We start from the raw sequence: 21306 nt of genomic DNA, 5'->3' as shown, positions 1-21306 counted from the left end.
TCCTGACATCTTCAAGTTGCCAAGGTTGAGAAACACTGTGTTAGTGATCTCAGGGTGAATGCCATGATGCTTTTCTCCTCCTAGTAACATTAGTCATGACAATGAGCATGCAAGTGGTGGAGATGGTGAAAGAGCTGGATGTCAGCTCTGTACGCCATCTTTTCTCTTGGACCACACTTTCTACTATTCATTTCCTACTGCGGTAAAATGGGAAGGGGGATTATATGGAGTTGGGTGATATGTAGCCATAACAACATTCTTCTTAGAAACTCAAGGTCATCCTTTGTCTCTGCACCTGGCCGGAACTGGATGGGTGCACTCTGCCTTCCTGGCAGTGGAAGATTGGACCATGGGATGGACTTGTGGGTGTTGGGGCAACTTTCAACTGGGTGGGGAAACCTGGGAAGCTTTCAGATTTGGGTTTTCCCAAATGTGCCAACATGGCTCTTTTAATAAATTGGAACTTTGAGGAATCCTTTGCCTCGGACTCTGATTTAATTTTGGAGGCTATTTGGAAGCCTGACATTAGACCAAGATTGGGGAAGGAATGCCAGAATCAGGGAGCGGAGTTTTAAAAAAAGGCAATCAGCCTAGAATCCCTCCATACTCACAAAGTCCAACCTCCCTTTTATTCCGTGGACCCTTATCTAACTCCAGAGCAGATAAGGGTCCCCTGCTACTCATTAGTTGAGAAGATTCCTGTACATAAGCTTTCAGCAATAAACCAGTTCAATTAGACCTTCACCCATGGAACTGATCATTCGCATCTGACAAGGCCAAAGAGAAGCGAGTTCACGTTTCCATTCCATTACGGAAGCTGGATGGTTGACTTTGGACAGACACTTCCATCCATTTAGGCATAACCAGGTTAAGATTGGGGGGGGGGACCCCCTAGACTCTTTGGCCTCTATGCAAAAAAGAGGGATAAAAATGCAGTAATAAATCAGCTTCTTTCTCTCTCTATTACTATGGCTTCGGGACACAGTCTTTGGTGGTGGATCACCAGGAAGATGGCAGTTTGACTGGTTGGGGGGGTGGACTTGACGTTTAAAAGTGGAGATGTCACTCATTGATTGATTGTTTCCTGATTGCTTATTTGTAACCTACGACTATCATTAAGTGTTGTACCTGATGATTCTTGAGGAATGTATCCTGCCTTTTTATGCACACTGAGAGCATCTGCACCAAAGACAAATTCCTTGTGTGTCCAATTACACTTGGCCAATAAAGAATTCTATTCTATTCTATTCCATTCTACTCTACTCTACTCTACTCTACTCTACTCTACTCTACTCTACTCTACTCTACTCTATATTCTGATCTATTCCATTCTGTTCCATTCTGTCTCCTACTCTACTCTACTCTACTCTACTCTACTCTACTCTACTCTACCCTACCCTACCCTACCCTACCCTACCCTACTCTACTCTACTCTACTCTATATTCTGATCTATTCCATTCTGTTCCATTCTGTCTCCTACTCTACTCTACTCTACTCTACTCTACTCTACTCTACTCTACTCTACTCTACTCTACTCTACTCTACTCTACTCTATATTCTGATCTATTCCATTCCGTTCCATTCTGTCTCCTACTCTACTCTACTCTACTCCAGTGTTTTTCAACCTTGGCAACTTGAAGATGTCTGGACTTCAACTCCCAGAATTCCCCAGCCAGCATTCGCTGGCTGGGGAATTCTGGGAGTTGAAGTCCAGACATCTTCAAGTTGCCAAGGTTGAAAAACACTGCTCTACTCTACTCCTGTTCTTGTTCTATTTTATTCTATTCTATCCTATTCTATCCTATTCCTATTCTACCCTACCCTGCCTACCCTACCCTACTCCATAACACCCCACCCCACTCTATTCTATTCTATTCTATTCTATTCTATTCTATCCTATCGAACATGCCATGTTGTCCCCAGCTTCAAGCAGCCAATCAGCCTGGCTGGTTCAAATGATCCCCTACTCCCCAATGGGTAAGGGCTGCCTACTAGCTCACTGAGAACCTTTTCAGTTATCAACTAAGAAGGAAGGGAGAATTGCTGGGAAGCGGTGCAGAGCTCTCTAGCCTGTAAAAAACAGTGGGGGGTCAAAGTAATTGCCAACCAACTTCTGCTCCCGCATTGTGATGAATAGCAGTTTCAAGTGTCCTTTTTTGTATTGTTCTGAGTTGCCCCCGGACTACTAAAGATTTTGATGCTGGGTGCTTTTTTTTTGGCCTGCGTCCAGCTTGGTTACTTCGTAATTTCTTTCAAAATGAGCATTCAGGAGAGCCTCCTTTTTTTTTTAAGAATCAAAGAGAGATATAAATACAGTTATCAGCTGTATTTGCAAAATTCAGCCGCTTTTATTTTCTGGAACTACACAGCATGTATTTTTGCAAATCAATGATTCACAGTCACTTTCTGTAAAGCACGGCAATTATTAGGCAAATTCTGACTCACTTTTGGCATTATTGTGTTTTCATCCCCTCTGTACTTCTTGCTCAATTGCCTAGATTTTTATCTGAGGCATCTCTTTCCCCCCCACTCTCCTTTTCTGAAAGGCCATTTAAAAGACGGGGCATTGGGCTTCAGATTATACCTGTAGCACAGGGGGAGTGTTCTGATGAGCAAAGAAACTACACCTGGTACAACACGGTAAAAGTGTTGTGGCCCACCAGCAGCCAGTAGAGCTGGCAGCAGAGTAGGCTTTGAGGAGGCCGGGGAGGAACAAGGGCCAGTCCTGGAGTCTGGGGAAGGCTCTGATGAGGGCTCTGTGTCAGAGGCAGAGAGGGGGCCGAGGCCATCTGGCTGTTCTCAGCTGCCTTCAGAGCTAGACAGCTATGAGGCAGAGGAACAGCTGGAGCCTCTTCCCAGTGTGCGCATGTGCAGAGCTGCAAGAAGAAAAGAACAACTCATAAATCAGGGTCAACTTGGGAATAAAGCCACAGCCGAATGCTGGCTGGGGAATTCTGGGAGTTGAAGTCTGGACATCTTCAAGTTGCCGAGGTGGCGCAGTGGTTAAATGCAGCACTGCAGGCTACTGCTAGATCAGCAGTTCAGCGGTTCAAATCTCACCGGCTCAGGGTTGACTCAGCCTTCCATCCTTCCGAGGTGGGTAAAATGAGGACCCAGATTGTTGGGGGCAATATGCTGACTCTCTGTAAACCACTTAGAGAGGGCTGAAAGCCCTATGAAGCGGTATATAAGTCTACTGCTATTGCTATTGCTATTGCCAAGGTTGAGAAACACTGGTGTACAGCAAAGAATCACACAGTACGAAGAAATGGTTTTTTGTTTGGTGTACATGGGTGGTTGTGTTTCTTTTCTTTTTAAAGAAAAGCTCAAGGAGGACATTTTTGGGGCCATAAAAGGACATTCCATTTCAGCCAAGAATCAAGTCTTTGTGGTGAGCCCACCTTCGTCAACCCAATGCACAATGAACAATGGCCAAAACCAGCTTTGACACACTCCCCCTCCTCACTTGACACAAGGAGAACCCATTGTGTCAAGGGAAGAGGGGTGGGGAGTGAGGAGTTGGAGGCCAAACACTCGTTCGCTTGTTCTTCTCCCCTCCAGGCGGCCTTGCAGAAATGCTGAGGCAGCACTTGTGTAAAGAGGTGGTTGCAAGACAGGACATTCTTCTCTGAAGAACCTCAATACCTTTGCAGGTTTTCAAATAACTGGGCTTTCTGAAGAAAAAAAAAGAAAGAAATGGGAAAGCATCCAATTTAGCCTGGCTATCTTGCTATCACAAGAACAAGTAGAAGGAAGAAGCAGAAGTAAGTCTTTGTCTGATGTAGTCCAAACTACATGGTTCATAAATGGAAAAAAACCCCTCAGAGATGGCCACATTTTAGTCTGCGGGGAGGAGACATCTACGCTAAAGCAAGATCTTTATGGAAGCCAACCAAAACACCACCAACCTGATGTGTCCAAGCAACATATTCAACCTGATTATTAGGTTCAGCCTGGAGGGTTTCAAGAAGAGGCTGGACAGCCATTTCTCCAGAATGGTATATGGTCTCAATCAATCAATCAATCAATCAATCAATCAATATAAAACTGCAGAAATGGTCTTTGGAAGTCACCTACTCCTACTCATGGGTGTCCAACATCAGTGAAGAACTCAAGTGGGAGAAAACCATTTTTCAAAGAGCCCACCTTCTGGGCTTTTTACCTGTTCCTTGCAGGATGATGTTCTCCATGGGCCTGAGATACAAGGAAGACCAGAAGGAAGGAGTTGCTTATGCAACTCAACGCATGTTAAACTTGTCAACTCCCAGCATTTGCCTTACCTTGTATGGTTCTCCAAAGAGGTTAAAGCCAGATGCGAAGAGGTCTTCATCTTGCTGGATTTCTTGATTTCTCCGCTCCCATTCCTTCCTCTTGAGTGCGTTTCGATCTTGTTCATAGTGGCTGCAATTTTATTTGAAAAAGAGAGAGAAATAAGCATTGGCTTAAACAAAAATAGTAAGAAAATGTCTGTTCGCCCTTAAAAGTCTAAAAAAGAAAAAGAAAAAAAAGAAAATAGTCCTTGAAAGATTTTGAACGTTTGAGAAATTTAAAGATAAGAGACATCTGATTTTAGAAGGCCTTCACACACACACACACACACACACACACACACACACACACACCAACCAGGGATGGGTTTCAAATTTTTTTACTACTGCTTGTTTGTTATGTGGCTTTTCTCCCTTCATTTCTCTCTCCCTTCATGTATCTATCCATTCGTCCATGCAACTATATATCATTCACTTTCAATTCCTCCTTCCTCCCTCCCTCTCTCCCTCCCTCCCTCCCTCCTTCCTTCCTTCCTTTTTTCTTTCTGTTTCTCTCTTTCTTTCTTTCTTTCTTTCTTTCTTTCTTTCTTTCTTTCTTTCTTTCTTTCTTTCTTTCTTTCTTTCTTTCTTTCTTTCTTCCATTCAGATTCCATACAGCTTTCTGAACCCTTAAGGCAAACCAAATACAAGTGGTCCTCACTTAATGGACAGTTGCTTACCAAGTGTTCTAATTTACGACTGACCTCCCTAGAGCTATTTGACCTGTTTTGGGAGTTTTGACAGCCATGCGCGTGTGCGTGCGCGCACACACACACACACCACAAATAAGAAAGTAGCAATAAAGGCCCAATATTTTTCCAACTCAAGTGCCCGTCTTCGTGTCATTAGAATATCCCCAAATTATTTATTGCAGCCATTCGGAGGATCTCGGGGGCTGCCCTGCCACTCGACTCTCTCCTTGCGTCATTCCACACACTGAGCCAAATCCAGAAGTTCACTGCCTCTCGTGCTGTTTATGCTGGCAACGTTTCTTGGGTTATCCAAGGCTGGAAGGCTCTGGCAAATCTTTTTTTTTTACTCCTTCCCTCCCTTCTAAGGAAAGGCACTGAGAATCAGGCAGGGAATGGCCCACATCCCCATTCAAAGCGCAAATCTAGAAAGTTCCAAGCCGAAACCCTACAACTTTCCATTAATGAAATGTGATCGATGGAAGAAACAAAGCAGATAAATCTGTTTTGTTTCCGAATGGGCAGATTATCCCAAAAGATGCAGTTCAGCGGTGAGAAAAATCAAGATTCTGCCCTTAGATGCCCAGATACACGATAGGCAGGCCTTGGCTTAACAGTGGACCACCAAAATTTCTGAGATGGTCAAGCACCCTAAACTAACAGAAGATGGTTTATGAAGATGAAGATGGTTTATGAAGATGAAGATGGTTTATGAAGATGAAGATGGTTTAGGAAGATGAAGATGGTTTAGGAAGATGAAGATGGTTTAGGAAGATGAAGATGGTTTAGGAAGATGAAGATGGTTTAGGAAGATGAAGATGGTTTAGGAAGATGAAGATGGTTTATGAAGTCAACATGATCTCTTTCCTAAGCCATCATATTAATGGAACTGAAGTTGAACCTATCTGTAACAGCAGGACTGGAGGCTGTGTGTAGATGAGGCATTTTAATAAGAGAAATTTATTTATCCAGAATGTTTTAACAGTTTGGCTTTAATTTTTATTTTTTATTTTTAAAAAAATTCCTTTCTACTGCTGTTTCCATGTTTAATTAAATTCCACCACCCTAATGCAGCCTGACATAACTCATTACTAAAACATAATTATATAGTAAACAAGCAATATAGCATTTACTATTTCCTAGTAAGTTTTTAAAAAGGATTAATAAAAACGAAGCTCTGTAATTGCTCAAATCAATGTGGATAATTATAATCTGCCCTTCTAGGTAACGGAGAAATATAGTAAATGGGATACCAATGGCTGTAGCTGTAAATCAGCGTTTTGAAAAAGTAAATGATTGCGTCGACATGGGTCTTTTTGCCTAGGAGAAGAAAACCAACGGGAAACTTGGGACACGGTGGCTCAGCGGGTGAGATGCTGAGCTTGTCAAATCAGAAAGATCAGCAGATCAGCGGTTCGAATCCCCAGTGCTGCGTAACAGAGTGAGCTCCCGTTCCTTGTCCCAGCTTCTGCCAACCTAGCAGTTCGAAAGCACATAAAAATTGCAAGTAGAAAAAATAGGAACCACCTTTGGTGGGAAGGGAACAGCCTTCCGTCTGCCTTTGGCGTTGAGTCATGCCGGCCACATGACCACGGAGACGTCTTCGGACAGTGCTGGCTCTTCGGGTTTCTGGCACGCTGGTCTTCATGCATGCACTGCAAAACCAGCTGGCCAGGGTGCTTGCATGTGCTGGCCACATGATATTTGGGTTTCCAGTGCTCAAAGACCAGCTGGCTGGCACACATGCGCATGCCAGAAATCTGAAGACTAGATGGCTGGCGCGGATATGTGTACCAGCCATGCGGTCTTCAAATTTCTGGTGCTCCAGCGTGTGCATGGGTTAGCACGTACATTCTGGTTTGAGCCCTCATTGTCAAAAATCTTCGCCATCACTGGACTAGACGCAGCTACTTCCCTCGATCATTCATCCTACGATTTAGCCTCCCGATCCCTGATCATCTTTGTTGCTCTTCTCTGCGGCCTTTCTAGAAACTTAGCAATAGCAATAGTTAGACTTATATACCGCTTCATAGGGCTTCCAGCCCTCTCTAAGCGGTTTACAGAGTCAGCGTATTGCCCCCAACAACAATCCGGGTCCTCATTTCACCCACCTCGGAAGGATGGAAGGCTGAGTCAACCCTGAGCCGGTGAGATTTGAACAGCCGAACTGCAGAGCTGCAGTCAATAGCAATAGCAGTTAGACTTATATACCGCTTCCTAGGGCTTTCAGTCCTCTCTAAGCGGTTTACAGAGTCAGCATATTGCCCCCAACAACAATCCGGGTCCTCATTTTACCCACCTCGGAAGGATGGAAGGCTGAGTCAACCCTGAGCCGGTGAGATTTGAACAGCCGAACTGCAGAGCTGCAGTCAATAGCAATAGCAATAGCAGTTAGACTTATATACCGCTTCCTAGGGCTTTCAGTCCTCTCTAAGCGGTTTACAGAGTCAGCATATTGCCCCCAACAACAATCCGGGTCCTCATTTCACCCACCTCGGAAGGATGGAAGGCTGAGTCAACCCTGAGATGTATGCAATGTATTTATTTATCTTTGGAATTGCGCTGACTTGCAAGATTAATAAAGCAGGCGCCCGGTCTTCCCGAGAGCCATGATTCGCGATGGTGGCCTACCCAAAGGGCTGACCCAGGTGAGAAGAATTTAGGGTATGGACAACAATATACCTAGCTCCATCCAATGGACCAGGGCCGAAGCCAAAGGAAACAAACTTGCAGCCAAGAAAGAAATACCTCCGAGGGATGATAAAGCACTTAAACTTTCCCGACTTCCTGATCCCCAACCCTGGGCAACCAGCCAGGCTCTTAAGCACTTTCCGGCAGGCCAGGAGGGTTGTGGGGGCCAATCAAATCTCAAGTGGAAAACCTTCCTTTATTTCTTTCCGTATGCTCACACGCAAACCTATGTCCATACGGCCTTAGTGGCTGTCATTGTTTGTAACACCCGTGTTTCTCCGGGAGTTCAGGATGGCTGATGTCCAACAACATGAGGAGCCGAGGTGGCGCAGTGGTTAGAGTGCAGCACTGCAGGCCACTTCAGCTGACTGTTATCTGCAGTTCGGCTGTTCAAATATCACTGGCTCAAGGTTGACTCAGCCTTCCATCCTTCCGAGGTGGGTGAAATGAGGACCCGGATTGTTGTTGGGGGCAATATGCTGACTCTGTAAACCGCTTAGAGAGGGCCGAAAGCCCTAGGAAGCGGTATATAAGTCTAACTGCTAACATTCTTGCGGAGTAGGCCACGCAAAAAGAGAGAGAAAGAGAGAGAGAGAGAGAAAGAGAGAGAGAGAGAGGGACCTTGATTCAGGGCTGGATTTAATTCACCTTCTAGGTACGACCACCTGCAGTTAGCGAAGAACAATATATCCTCCCGTCTCTGCTGGGGCTGGATTTAATCTCATTCTAGCCCTTTTTCTGCCCAAAGAAAATAACCGTATCTCAACACCAGTCTTTGCAGCTCAGCAGGCCAACGTACTGGAGGATTCACACAGCGAGCTATAATGAGGAATAAGGCACGCAGCCGTTGGGCTTTTGCAGGGTACAGAGTCACCGGTTCCTCACAGAAGCCGCAATGACTAATTTGAAGTGCTGTCTAATTAAAACCACAGCTATGTATTTAGCCTCTTGTTATGCCCCCTGCCGCTTTCTAATTACAGAGAACTCTTTATCTGCACAGCGCAACTTCTTCGCCGGTATGCGGACAAAGCTTGAGTGCCAACCCAGGAGCCCCCTCAAGGGCAGAGGGCAACCCAAAGTCATGCCCTTGAGGGCTCCTGAGAGGGGTACTCCATTGCGGAACCAAAAATGGGAGTGTCTATGGAGATTCTCAGTCATCCAGGTCATGGTTGTCCCAAAGACGCTTTTTTTCAAGGTGGTGGGGAATGGATGGTGGGGGAATTCCATTCCCCGTCATCCAGTCAGAGCTGAAGAAGCTTTTTGGATGAGAAGCAAAATGTCTTCAAAGAAAAACAAGGAAGTCCAGTTGCCTCTTGAAAGTCCAGTTGTCTCTTGAACCTAGGAAGGTTCAAAAGAATGCTGGAGGAACATCTCGTTGAATAACTCAAGTTGAGTGTGGTGCCAAAGACAACTCAATTTCAATTAGATACACCTAACGTGGCACCTTCCAGATCTGAGAGAGCTTCAGCTTCTAGAATTCAAAAGTAGAAACCACTTGGACCAAAGTTGGTTTTGGTTTTGAAATCTCAACTAAATATTCTGATAGTTGAACGTTTTTTCCATGGGGAACCTGGCTGTTCTGCTGTTTCTTTCTTTCTGAATGAGTTGCTTGGGGGATCCTACGCAATCACACCAGGCAGCAGAATGATCTTTTGTCCAACATGACAACATCATCCAATATCAGCTGTGAAAACATTTGGTTACCCAGATTGGACCTCAACCAAGAGCAATCTAAGTTCAATAAAGACTAACCCATGCATTTTTGCCAAAGATGGCTGACAAAAAAATACAAAAGAAGGACTTTTTAAAGCACAAAATGGTGCATAGTTTCTGCCTCTGGTTGGAATGTTTGAATTTTCAGTTTTAAGTCTTCAGCTGTGACCAAAGATTTAAACCATTTGCATAAACTGGTCTTCAAAAACAAAGATAGATTCATTTTCATTTCTCAGGGATGAATCGGAGTTTCAACAGCATCTGAAGGCAGGACAAGAAGCAACAGATGGAAACTAATCAAGAAGAGAACCAACCTAGAATGAAGGAGAAACTACCTGACAATGAGAGTAATTAATCAGTGGAATGGCTACCCTCTAGAAGTTGTGGGTGTTCCATCACTGGAGATCTTCAAGAAGAGATTGGACAACTGCCTGAGCAGGGATTGGACTAGAAGACCTCCAAAGTCCCTTCCAACTCTGTTATTCTGAAGAGGATTGAAAGAATGCTAACCAACTCTTAAATATTGGAGAACTACTGACTCATTTCTTGTTTACATCTTAGGTACACGTCATTGTTATGCTGACCCAAGTAGAAGGTGCATTTGGAGTGCCACGAAGACCCTGAGAATAATGGTGAGTCTCACACCAACAATCTAGACATCATACCCTATCAAATCAGCTCTTCAAACTACTCAGATTTGTTCCTGTGGTTTCTTTTAAGAGCTGTCCTCTCATGGATCTGTAGCACCTCAAAGACCATTACGGGGAAGACAGGATGTACTCAGAAGAGTTCTATGAAAAGATATTTCGATACGGCGTCTGCTTTCAAAACAGGAATCTTCCCCTTGTCTAGTTCAAACAGATCCAGGCGGGTGAAATGAGCATACCATGTTCTGCCTAATGTTTTATTCAGCTCAAACAGTAGAAGCACCATAATGACTATTGAAAGCAAATTTTGTCTCTTTAAAGCTAACCTTCAGAACAAAACAAAAAACAAAAAGAAAAAACCCCTAAGCGAGAAACGACTCTTTTATATTACGTTTAATAGATATCACAGAGCTGGTGGGGTGGGGGAGGTATTTCAAATTTCTAGATGGGGAAACCAGATCCCTGATGCTTTTTTAAAGTCTGGTTGCAAAAGCTTTGGCCACCTCTAACAAGCCAGAGGAAGAGAGACAGGGTGTGTTTGTGTGTTGCACAAGGATTTCTATGCCACCGATTTTAAAGGATGGGATACGTATGTCTTTATCAGCCACATTGGCTGGCCCCGCCCCCATCTATTCTCTGCCTCCCAAGTCCCAGCTGATTGGGAGAGAATGGGGATTTTGCAGTATCCTTCCCATGCCATGTCCACCAAGCCACGCCCACCAAGCCAAGCCCACAGAACTGATAGTAATTTTTTTTAATCCCACCCCTAATTCAGAATGACACTGATAATCCAGGATGATTTTATGGGTTTCCTCTGGGCCACCCCCATTCATCTACCAGAAAGATGAACAGACAAATATATATTACATATCCTCAGAATTCATCAGAAAGCTTTCTCTCTAGGCACGTCATCCATCTGTCTGATTTTATTTTACTTTATTTTATTTTATTTCCCCCCCCCCCCCGCTCAGCTTTGCTAAATACCAGTGCCTAAAAATGGAAAAAAAAGATGTGTAGTTTATGTCCCACAAAACGACCGGTTGGAATTACGCTCTGGGGCATCCTTCCTTTTCAAAAGACCAGAAACTCGCTTCAAAAGAAAACAAATTACAATAAAAACTTAAAAGTTCTCTGCTTAGGTCCAAAATGGGTACATCAAGTTCACTTCTCTTGCAAAGATGTATTATTTTGTAGGCTTTCCAAGAGTTTATTTGTCTCCGATCTGGGCCAGCTTAAGACCGGTCCTTCTCCAGAATGGAGAAACAAAAGATGTTTTTGGTCTCCAGAATTGATTACAAATCTCTCTTCCAAAGCTAACATGCAGGGGTGGAATGCTACCAGTTTGGGCCGGTTCACCCGAACCAGTAGTAAAGAAAATGCTACCGATTCACCTGAACCAGTAGTAAAGAAAATACTACCAATTCACCTGAACCAATAGTAAAGAAAATGCTACCGATTCACCTGAACCAATAGTAAAGAAAATACTACAGATTCACCTGAACCAATAGTAAAGAAAATACTACCAATTCACCTGAACCAGTAGTAAAGAAAATACTACCAATTCACCTGAACCAGTAGTAAAGAAAATGCTACCGATTCACCTGAACCAGTAGTAAAGAAAATACTACCAATTCACCTGAACCAATAGTAAAGAAAATACTACCAATTCACCTGAACCAATAGTAAAGAAAATGCTACCGATTCACCTGAACCAATAGTAAAGAAAATACTACCAATTCACCTGAACCAGTAGTAAAGAAAATACTACCGATTCACCTGAACCAGTAGTAAAGAAAATGCTATCGATTCACCTGAACCAGTAGTAAAGAAAATACTACCAATTCACCTGAACCAGTAGTAAAGAAAATGCTACCAATTCACCTGAACCAGTAGTAAAGAAAATGCTATCGATTCACCTGAACCAGTAGTAAAGAAAATACTACCGATTCACCTGAACCAGTAGTAAAGAAAATACTACCAATTCACCTGAACCAGTAGTAAAGAAAATACTACCAATTCACCTGAACCAGTAGTAAAGAAAATGCTACCGATTCACCTGAACCAGTAGTAAAGAAAATACTACCAATTCACCTGAACCAATAGTAAAGAAAATACTACCAATTCACCTGAACCAATAGTAAAGAAAATGCTACCGATTCACCTGAACCAATAGTAAAGAAAATACTACAGATTCACCTGAACCAATAGTAAAGAAAATACTACCAATTCACCTGAACCAGTAGTAAAGAAAATACTACCAATTCACCTGAACCAGTAGTAAAGAAAATGCTACCGATTCACCTGAACCAGTAGTAAAGAAAATACTACCGATTCACCTGAACCAGTAGTAAAGAAAATACTACCAATTCACCTGAACCAATAGTAAAGAAAATGCTACCGATTCACCTGAACCAATAGTAAAGAAAATACTACAGATTCACCTGAACCAATAGTAAAGAAAATACTACCAATTCACCTGAACCAGTAGTAAAGAAAATACTACCAATTCACCTGAACCAGTAGTAAAGAAAATGCTACCGATTCACCTGAACCAGTAGTAAAGAAAATACTACCGATTCACCTGAACCAGTAGTAAAGAAAATGCTACCCGATTCACCCAAACCGGTAGTAAAAAATGCTACTGGTTCACCTGAACCAGTAGTAAAGAAAATATGAAGGTTCAGGCGAAGTGGTAGTCAGCTCCGCGACAATCAGCTGTGCCACACAATTTATATTCACTAGAAATCGCTCGGTACAGCTGATTTTTGGAACTTTAAAAAAAAACCTTTTAGCGTTTTTTTACTACTGGTTCGGGAAGTCAAGGTACCTGTAATCCCCCAAATCCATCACTTCTCGGCTATTAGCTAACATCCAGGGTACCCATTCCACAGTATCCCTTAGTTATGACTGCTGCTTCCCCGAGTCTCCTTTAAAGAGTGCCGGGTTGTGGTTCTTTGTGTGTGTGTGTGGTTTTTGTGAAGCAAAACAACACCTTTGTTTACAGGACTGTGTTTCTCCGTAATAAAAATACTTGGGTTGAGATGGATAAATGGAAAAGGCGAGAACTCTCCTGCTATTCGCCAAATCTCTTCATCTTTTTCAAAGCTGAGAGATGCAGACCCACAGCTCAAATTTCATCTCTGCAACCCCCCCCCAAGCCTTCACATTCTCCTTAAGAGTCACAGCAGGGTGCCTATCTAACACAGCCTCTTAATACTCATCCTTTATCTTGGATGTAATTTATCTGGTGCCAAGGCTTCCTAATGAATTTCACACATGTGTACTTAAATTTGTTACAGCTTACCAGTTGAGTATGATAAGCAGTAAGTGGAGCGCTGAATCTGGAGCTTTCTCCCAACAGACATATAAAGGGGCTTTGCCATCTGCCCAAGGAGGGAAGGAAGGAGAGGGGAAAGGAAGGGATAAAGTTTAAATTGCAAATCCAGCAAAATGCAAAGCAGGGAGGAGGTGGGGTCGGGGGTGGGAAGAAAGTCAACGCAGGCGGGGTGGATTGGTGGTGGCCAAGGAAGCCATCCTTCTCGAATTAGCAATAGCAATAGCAGTTAGACTTATATACCGCTTCATAGGGCTTTCAGCCCTCTCTAAGCGGTTTACAGAGTCAGCATATTGCCCCCAACAACAATCTGGCTCCTCATTTTACCCACCTCGGAAGGCTGAGTCAAACTTGAGCCTGTGAGATTTGAACAGCCGAACTGCGGAACTGCAGTCAGCTGAAGTAGCCTGCAGTGCTGCATTTAACCACTGCGCCACCTCAGCTCTTCAATGCTGGTTTAAACTGTCATTTTATTATTGTTCCGTTTGATTGATGTGACACATACAATAAGGCAGGGATCTGAATAGTTACGTCAGGTAGGCTGCTGGAGTATCCGTCGTTTTAAGAATGCCATGTCAGATACAAAGAGTAGAGAATAGAGCTGGAAGGGGCCTGGGAGGCTTTCTAGTCCAGCCTCCTGCTCAAGCAGGAAAACCTATACCAGGGATCAGCAACCTGCAGCTCCGGAGCCGCATGTGGCTCTTTCATCCCTCTGCTGTGGCTCCCTGTCGCCAGTCGGCTCCACAATTGATAGGGCTTTCGGTTAGGAGAGGTAGAGGAAAAAGGAGGCCACACTAGGAGGAGACTCTATGGTGGGCGGGGGAACAAGGCTTCCGATCAGCAGGGGGGAAAGGACGCTGCACTAGGAGGAGACTCAGTGGTGGGGGAACCGGACTTCCGGTTGGCTCCAGAATTGAATGGGGGGCTTCCGTTTAGGATCTAAGTGGCTGTTTGAGAGTTTAAGGTTGCCAACCCCTGAGCTATACCATTCCAGACAACTGGACGTCCAATCTCTTCTTAAAAACCTCCAGTGATGGAGCACCCACTATTCCTGGAGGCAAGTTGTTCCGCTGGTTAATTGTCCTCACTGTTAGGAAGTTTCTCCTTAGTTCCATATTGATTCTCTCTTTGTTTAGTTTCCAAGCATTATTTCTTGTCTTGTCCCCTGGTGCTTTGGAGAATAATTTGACCCTCCCTTATTTGTGGCAGCCTCTCAAATACTGAAATACTGCTATCGTGTCACTCCTAATTCTTCTTTTCTTTAGATTAGCCAGGCCTAAAACCTGCAGCCTCTCTTCGTATGGTTTAGTCTCCAGGCCTTTGGTCATTTTAGTCTCTCTTCTCTGAACTTTTTCCAGGGTCTCAACATCTTTTAAGTAGTATGGATCAAGACCATATATTAGGTTGCTGTTCAAATGCTCAAGGCCAAAATTGAGTCAACTACAAGTTTTCAACACTAAATAGGCACCGGATAAGGGTGGATAGAATTCAAGAGGGGTTGGGCTTAGATGGTTTGTGGCAACGCAATGACTCTAGACTGATGACACCCTTAACTCTGCCTTCCAGCTCTGCCTCCTCGTCTCCTACATCTAACTAAGAATGAGTGTTGTGATGGCCACCAACTCAGAGAGAAATCTGGAGAACATTGAGCAATTCCTGGTTAGGCACCTGACTGGATGCTTGCTAGCTTACTCATCTTATAGCAATAGCAGTTAGACTTATATACCGCTTCATAGGGCTTTCAGCCCTCTCTAAGCGGTTCACAGAGTCAGCATATTGCCCCCAACAACACTCCGGGTCCTCATTTCACCCACCTCAGAAGGATGGAAGGCTGAGTCAACCTTGAGCCGGTGAGATTTGAACCGCTGAACTGCAGATAACAGTCAACTGAAGTGGCTGCAGTACAGCACTCTAACCACTGTGCCACCTCGGCTCTTACGTTATGTTCTATTTAAATGCACGTTGCTGGACCCTCAAAGATGCAATTAATTGTCTTATCAATGCAAGGCCCGTGAGAACATTAGAACAGCAAGGGTTCGTGCCTTTCTTTACGTTTCTCTGTTCTTTCCTGAGCAGTTTTGAAAATATAACCGAATAAAAGCCGGATGGTTAACCGAACGGAAGAGAGTGGAGTTTTGCCATCAAACAGGGACTGTCAGCAGGGGTTTTTTTCCCCGTGGCACATTAATCTTCACGATGACGCTATTAGTTTTTATTTTCTTAAATAAAACCTTATGCATTCATGTTTAACTATCATATGTTTAATGGGACTATTCTGATTACGGAGCGATTGGGCTGTGATTTACACCACCCATTACCTGTGTTGTGGGAAATTTCTGCCTTCCAGGTCTGACATCAAGGCGGCAGAAGCCCATAAAGCTTCCTACTTCCTAGCAATCCTTGATAACTCAGAGCAATAACTAATCATTTTTGCAAAACAATACACTGTGAAGCAGTAAGGAAGCCAATTTCTATAATTAGGACCACTGTTGCGTGCTTTTTCTTCCCCATCAATAGGTCTATTGTGAAGCAGGTTGAAATAGGCCCTTTGCTCCAGAAACTCTGCCAAGGTTTGCCCGGCTTGAGGTCTCCAAGAGACACTTGTTAGAGATCTCACCAATTTAAGTCCCACTTGTAGGTTGAAATCTACATCACTGTTTATTAGCTATATTTATAGACTGTCCTTCAGTCGTAAAGGCTCCCCAAGTGGTTTTGCCACGAAGCAAATGAAAATAACTCTCAAATAAAATGGAATGGTAAATGTAAAACAAAACGAAGTTTTAAAAAGATGAAATGGAATAATGAAGTGAAATAATAAAATAGGCAAATGTTTTCCCCCAGTCAAAGGGAAAAGTCGGAATAATGATTCTGCTCCAGAGTCCTATAAATGCAAATACAGCCCAGACTGTATATCTTCCTAAATTATGACTTAGTTAATGATAGTTTAGTGCCAGGCCACAAATGCTTTGATACAGAGAACCTATGAAAACATAGCATGCAGTTTCAAATCACAGGGAATTGCTGGGAGACGGGGGCAGCATACAGATTTAAATATTGATAATCGTAACAACAATGCAACATTTGGAAAATTGGTACCACAGAGGGCTGGGTCACATGTGGTCCTGCCACACACCCAAACGTTTCAGCAGGGTGATGATGTTTGAATGCAAATCCTTCTTCAACGTGGTCCTTTCAACCCAGGGAAATTGAAACTGTGAGGACTTCGATTCCCATAATTCCCCTGGTCAGCCATGTTTATCAAATTAATTCAGCTGAGAAGAAAATGACAGATTTGAGCCAAAGGACTGGCTCGCCTAATGGTACTTCGTTGCAGAGAATTAAGCTCTTTTTAACCAACATCTGGAGCCTGTTCCACACTCCCTACCCTTGCCTAGAATGGGGGCTTCTCCTCACATTTTAATTTGGGTTTATTTTAGGAAGCATATTCATCATTATTGCTCGAGAGTGGGGCGGTGGCCTAGAGGTGGCGCTCTCGCCTAACAATCGGGAGTTCAATCCTAGGTAGAGGCAGATATTTCTCTCTCTGGGCACGTTGAGAATATATATCTGCTGAATATGACTCTGCACCGGCGACAGGAAGGGCATCTGGCCAGTAAACATTCAGCAACATTCCATTGCCCAGAATCCACCCCGCAAGGGATGATGGGGTTATTAAATGAGGATGGTGATTCATAATTATTGTTAGACTCAATCATTAATGTTATTTTCTCATACACACATACAAACAATATTTTCTTGGCATCTGAAACGGAACTGAGTTGAATTGAACCCAGAGGTTGGTTCTCTGTCAAGGTTAGCTCAATTGCACCGCGGGGGGAATATCGGAAACCTCCGAAGGCATCTCGCACTGTGTTTTGTGTTGCTGCTAAAAATGCGTATCATGCAGCTCACGGTTTTATCACCTCAGAATGACGCTTAATACCGTCTAATACAAAACAAGACTTTAAGCCCCAAATCATAATTTAGTGGAACAGCCCTTATCTCTCCCCCCCTTTCTCTCTCTCTCTCTCGATAGCGAATCTTGAGTAGCAGCTACTACTTGTTATTGTGTCTTTAGGAATTGACATCTTGCACGAATGTGCTGATTTCCTTTTCAAGACCCGGGCAATTGGCATTTTATTCCGAGGAACACTTAAGTCAACAATAGCTCTTATCACGATGAGATATTCTTGAAATTGCTGATGTGGATTTCATTCTCCCCCCCCCCCCGCCTTCCCAGCTTCCACCAATGCTCCATTTTTGCACATCGACTGCAAGCAAGCTTCCTTTTAAAATATAAATTGCACACTCACACACACAGAGAGGGAAAAACACCCCACAACCCAACAGCATGGAAATACAAATGAGATACCTTCACTCATCTGCCTTTGCTTATCAAAAAGATTGAAGGAACAAATCAAAATAAAGATTTGCAGTGCCACCAGAAGGGAGGTGAACAAAGACTGTGCAAATGAAATCAGCGTTAAGGATGTCTCGGCTACACTATTCTTCTGACACATTGAAAGCCAGCTCCATCGCAGCCTGAGTAGCTGGAATCTGGGATTTTGAAGGACCACTTAGGGATGAATTTCAAACGCTAAGCTTTAGAAAGGGAAGGAATTGGTGTCAATGACCCTTTCAATTCCGCCAGATGCATTCGGCATTCTCAGCAAGAGCCTCCTTGATGCTGGAGTCCTTGGTGCTCTCTGAGCTTGGTGGCTTCCTTGCAGACAATTTCATTACCCAACCAGGTTACATCACGGATTATGTTCCCTAGCTGGGTCATGAAATGTCTGCAAGAAAACCACCAAGCTCAGAGAGCACCAAGGACCCCATAGTTCTCATTTCCTCCTCTTCCTCCTCCTCCTCCTCTCCAGAAACCCCTTCTAGCACTGATGATGTCACCTAGTTGGGTCATGAAGTGTCTGCAAGAAAACCACCAAGCTTAGAGACCACCAAGGACCCCATAGTTCTCATTTCCTCCTCTTCCTCCTCCTCCTCCTCTCCAGAAACCCCTTCTAGCACTGATGATGTCACCTAGTTGGGTCATGAAGTGTCTGCAAGAAAACCACCAAGCTCAGAGAGCACCAAAGACTCCATAGTCGTCGTCCTCCTCCTTCTCCTCCTCCTCCTCCTCCTCCTCCTCCTCCTCCTCCTCCTCCTCCTCCTCCTCCTCCTCCTCCTCCTCTCATATCCCTCCTCCTCTCCACTAACCTCTGCTCACTTCTGATGTTCTTAGCTCTCACTTGCGCTGGCTCTTCGGCTTTGAGACAGAGATGAGCACCGCCCCCTAAAGTCAGGAATGACTAGCACAAATGTGCAAGGGGAACCTTTACCTTTAGCAATAGCAATAGCAATAGCAGTTAGACTTATATACCGCTTCATAGGGCTTTCAGCCCTCTCTAAGCGGTTCACAGAGTCAGCATATTGCCCCCAACAACAATCCGGGTCCTCATTTTACCCACCTCGGAAGGATGGAAGGCTGAGTCAACCCTGAGCCGGTGAGATTTGAACAGCCGAACTGCAGTCAGCTGAAGTAGCCTGCAGTGCTGCACTCTAACCACTGCGCCACCTCGGCTCCCTTTACCTTAACTATTTGGCTAATGTAACATCTGCAAGAGGAGAACCATGTTCAGAGAGCACCAAGTTCAACCCTAAGCTACAAAGATCCTTTCTTAATGCCCTTTTGATTATTCAAAGCACCAAGACGTGAGGAGGATTTATACCCTCAGGATCTACATTACATCTATGGCTCCATGGTGGTGTCCACCCTTCAAGACAGCCCACACGAGAGGCACAAACCGTAAGTACTCATGGTACCTTTATTGTGAAGTTATAACAATAGAATCTTGTCCATCTGAAGACACGTCCCCCCTCCTTTACTCCTACTCGCTTGAAAAGTAAGGTGAGGTGCTTCCACACCCCTTTTCCTTCTGTGGACTGAGTGTTGTCCTTTGGCTGCCGATGGTTGTCTAGGTCCAGCGGTCTCTAACAGCTGGTCAGTGAGAAAATTTTGGTGGTCTGCAGAAAAATTATTTGCATTTTTTATATTGCACTAAATCCTCAAATTACGGCCCCTGGGATGGATGTGTGCAATGAACGTTTGTTTGTCCCCCTTTGGGGTCTTTTTGTGGGGGTCGGAGGGGGGCAGAAATTCTGACTTGGGGTCTGCTTCAACCTCCTGGTGGGGGGCTTTGGGCGAAGGCTGGAGGGAAGCGTCATTGGTGGCGAAGAGCCGGAGGGCCTCGTTCCAGTGGGACTGCATCATGGCCTGGAACTGGCTGACCATCTCAGCCCACTGAGCCTCCAGGCACCATCACCTGGCCTTGCACTCCCGCAGGGCTTCCCACTGCTTGGAAAGCCCATGCTCCTAGTCCTCAGTGAGGTGCTTCTGATGAGCCTCCTTCTCAGCCAGATCCCATTGGAACTGAGCCAGCTCTTTTGGTGGCTGCTTAGCTTCAACAAATGCTTCCTGTTGGGGCTCGAAGGAGCCCGGGTGGGAAAGCAAGGAGTGGCAACATGAGTGACACCGAGTTGGCCACGCCCACCAGTCACATGACCACCTTGCCATGCCCACCCAGCCAGTCATTAGGCAGATCCTATTAGTGGTCGGTGGGATTTAAAATTATGAATTTAGTGGTCTCAGGTCTGAAAGGTTTGGGGACCCCTGGTCTAGGCTGCAGCCCTCCCTTCTGTTTCCCAAGGTCATCTCTGCGATGACTGCATCCCGTCTTTTAAATCGATCAAGATATCAGCAAATAGATTACTCAGGGATGGGAGGAACCGAGAGTAGCTAAGAGAACAATCATTTTCACTCTAGAAGGAGAAACGCTGGTTCCACCACAAAACCGCGGACGACAAAATCGCGGTCGACGAAAGCGCGCATTTGACTCATCACAGCGCGACGAAAACATCGTGCTGTGATGGAAAAATGTAAAAATAAAGCGAAAACCTTACCCTAACCCCCCCAAACCTAACCCTAAACCTAACCCTTAACCTAAGCCTAAATCTAACCCTAAACCTAACCCTTAACCTAACGCTAAACCTAACGCTAACCTTTAACGTAAAATTTAACGTAACCCTACGCTCTAAACCTAACCCTAACCCTTAACCTAACCCTAACCCTTAACCTAACCCTAACCCTAACCCTAAATCTAACCCTTACCTTTATGTGAATCGGCTTGCTTTAATTTTATTGTTATTTCAATTTTTAATTTTTTTTGTCGCGCTGTGATGACGTCAAATGTGCGCTTTCATCGATCATGCTTTTGTGGACCGCGGTTTTGATGGGTCACGAGAAACGCTGACCCGATGTGTAGCAATGGATCGCTGATATAGGTCGGCTATCGAATCTGAATTAGAACTTCAGGGTTTTCTCATCCACAGGACAAGGAAAACCTTTGAGGAATTATTAGAATTATTCCGTTTATAAATAGCTTTTCCAAGCCCTTTCTCCGCACCTCTACGTTCCCCAGTTTTTACTATGATTGGGATGATTTAGTGTTAAAATAATACCCTTGTATTAACTTTATGCATTTATTCTTCCTGCTTTTTAATTAGTATGTATTAGCATCTATCTATTTATCTGAGTACCACATTTGGCTTCCAAAGCTCTTGGAGAGCTTGCCTGCTTTTGAAAAAGATGTCCCTAGAATCGTAAATATTAAGGTGAGAGGCAAGGAAATAATTACATACCGCTGGTCTTGTTTGGCTGTAATGTTTCACTTTGTTTAATTCTTTTCTTTTCTTTTCTTTTCTTTCTTTCTTTCTTTCTTTCTTTCTTTCTTTCTTTCTTTCTTTCTTTCTTTCTTTCTTTCTTTCTTTCTTTCTTTCTTTCTCTGCAGCTAATTTTGCACTGTTTGGCTCGCAAATACTAATTATTGCCTAAGCTTTGAAATGGGTGGGTGAGCAGGCAAGAAAAACG

General features: G+C 44.1%; 1 protein-coding gene across 1 annotated transcript in view; it reads right to left on the bottom strand.

The window, feature by feature from the left end:
• Positions 1 to 21306, bottom strand: part of AFF2 (ALF transcription elongation factor 2) — a 276604-nt gene that overhangs the window by 188967 nt on the left and 66331 nt on the right. The window contains exon 2 of the mRNA XM_087728202.1: positions 4282 to 4402. Coding sequence (XP_087584328.1) covers positions 4282 to 4402 — 121 coding nt within the window. The remainder of the gene's footprint in view (positions 1 to 4281; positions 4403 to 21306) is intronic.

This window comes from Thamnophis sirtalis, unplaced genomic scaffold (assembly GCF_051295495.1).
Source record: "Thamnophis sirtalis isolate CommonGarterSnake01/CBP01778 unplaced genomic scaffold, rThaSir2_p1.2 scaffold_13, whole genome shotgun sequence".
Taxonomy (NCBI): Eukaryota; Metazoa; Chordata; class Lepidosauria; order Squamata; family Natricidae; genus Thamnophis; species Thamnophis sirtalis.
The sequence above is the reverse complement of the archived record's forward strand: the minus strand, read 5'-3'. Positions and strand labels throughout refer to the sequence as shown.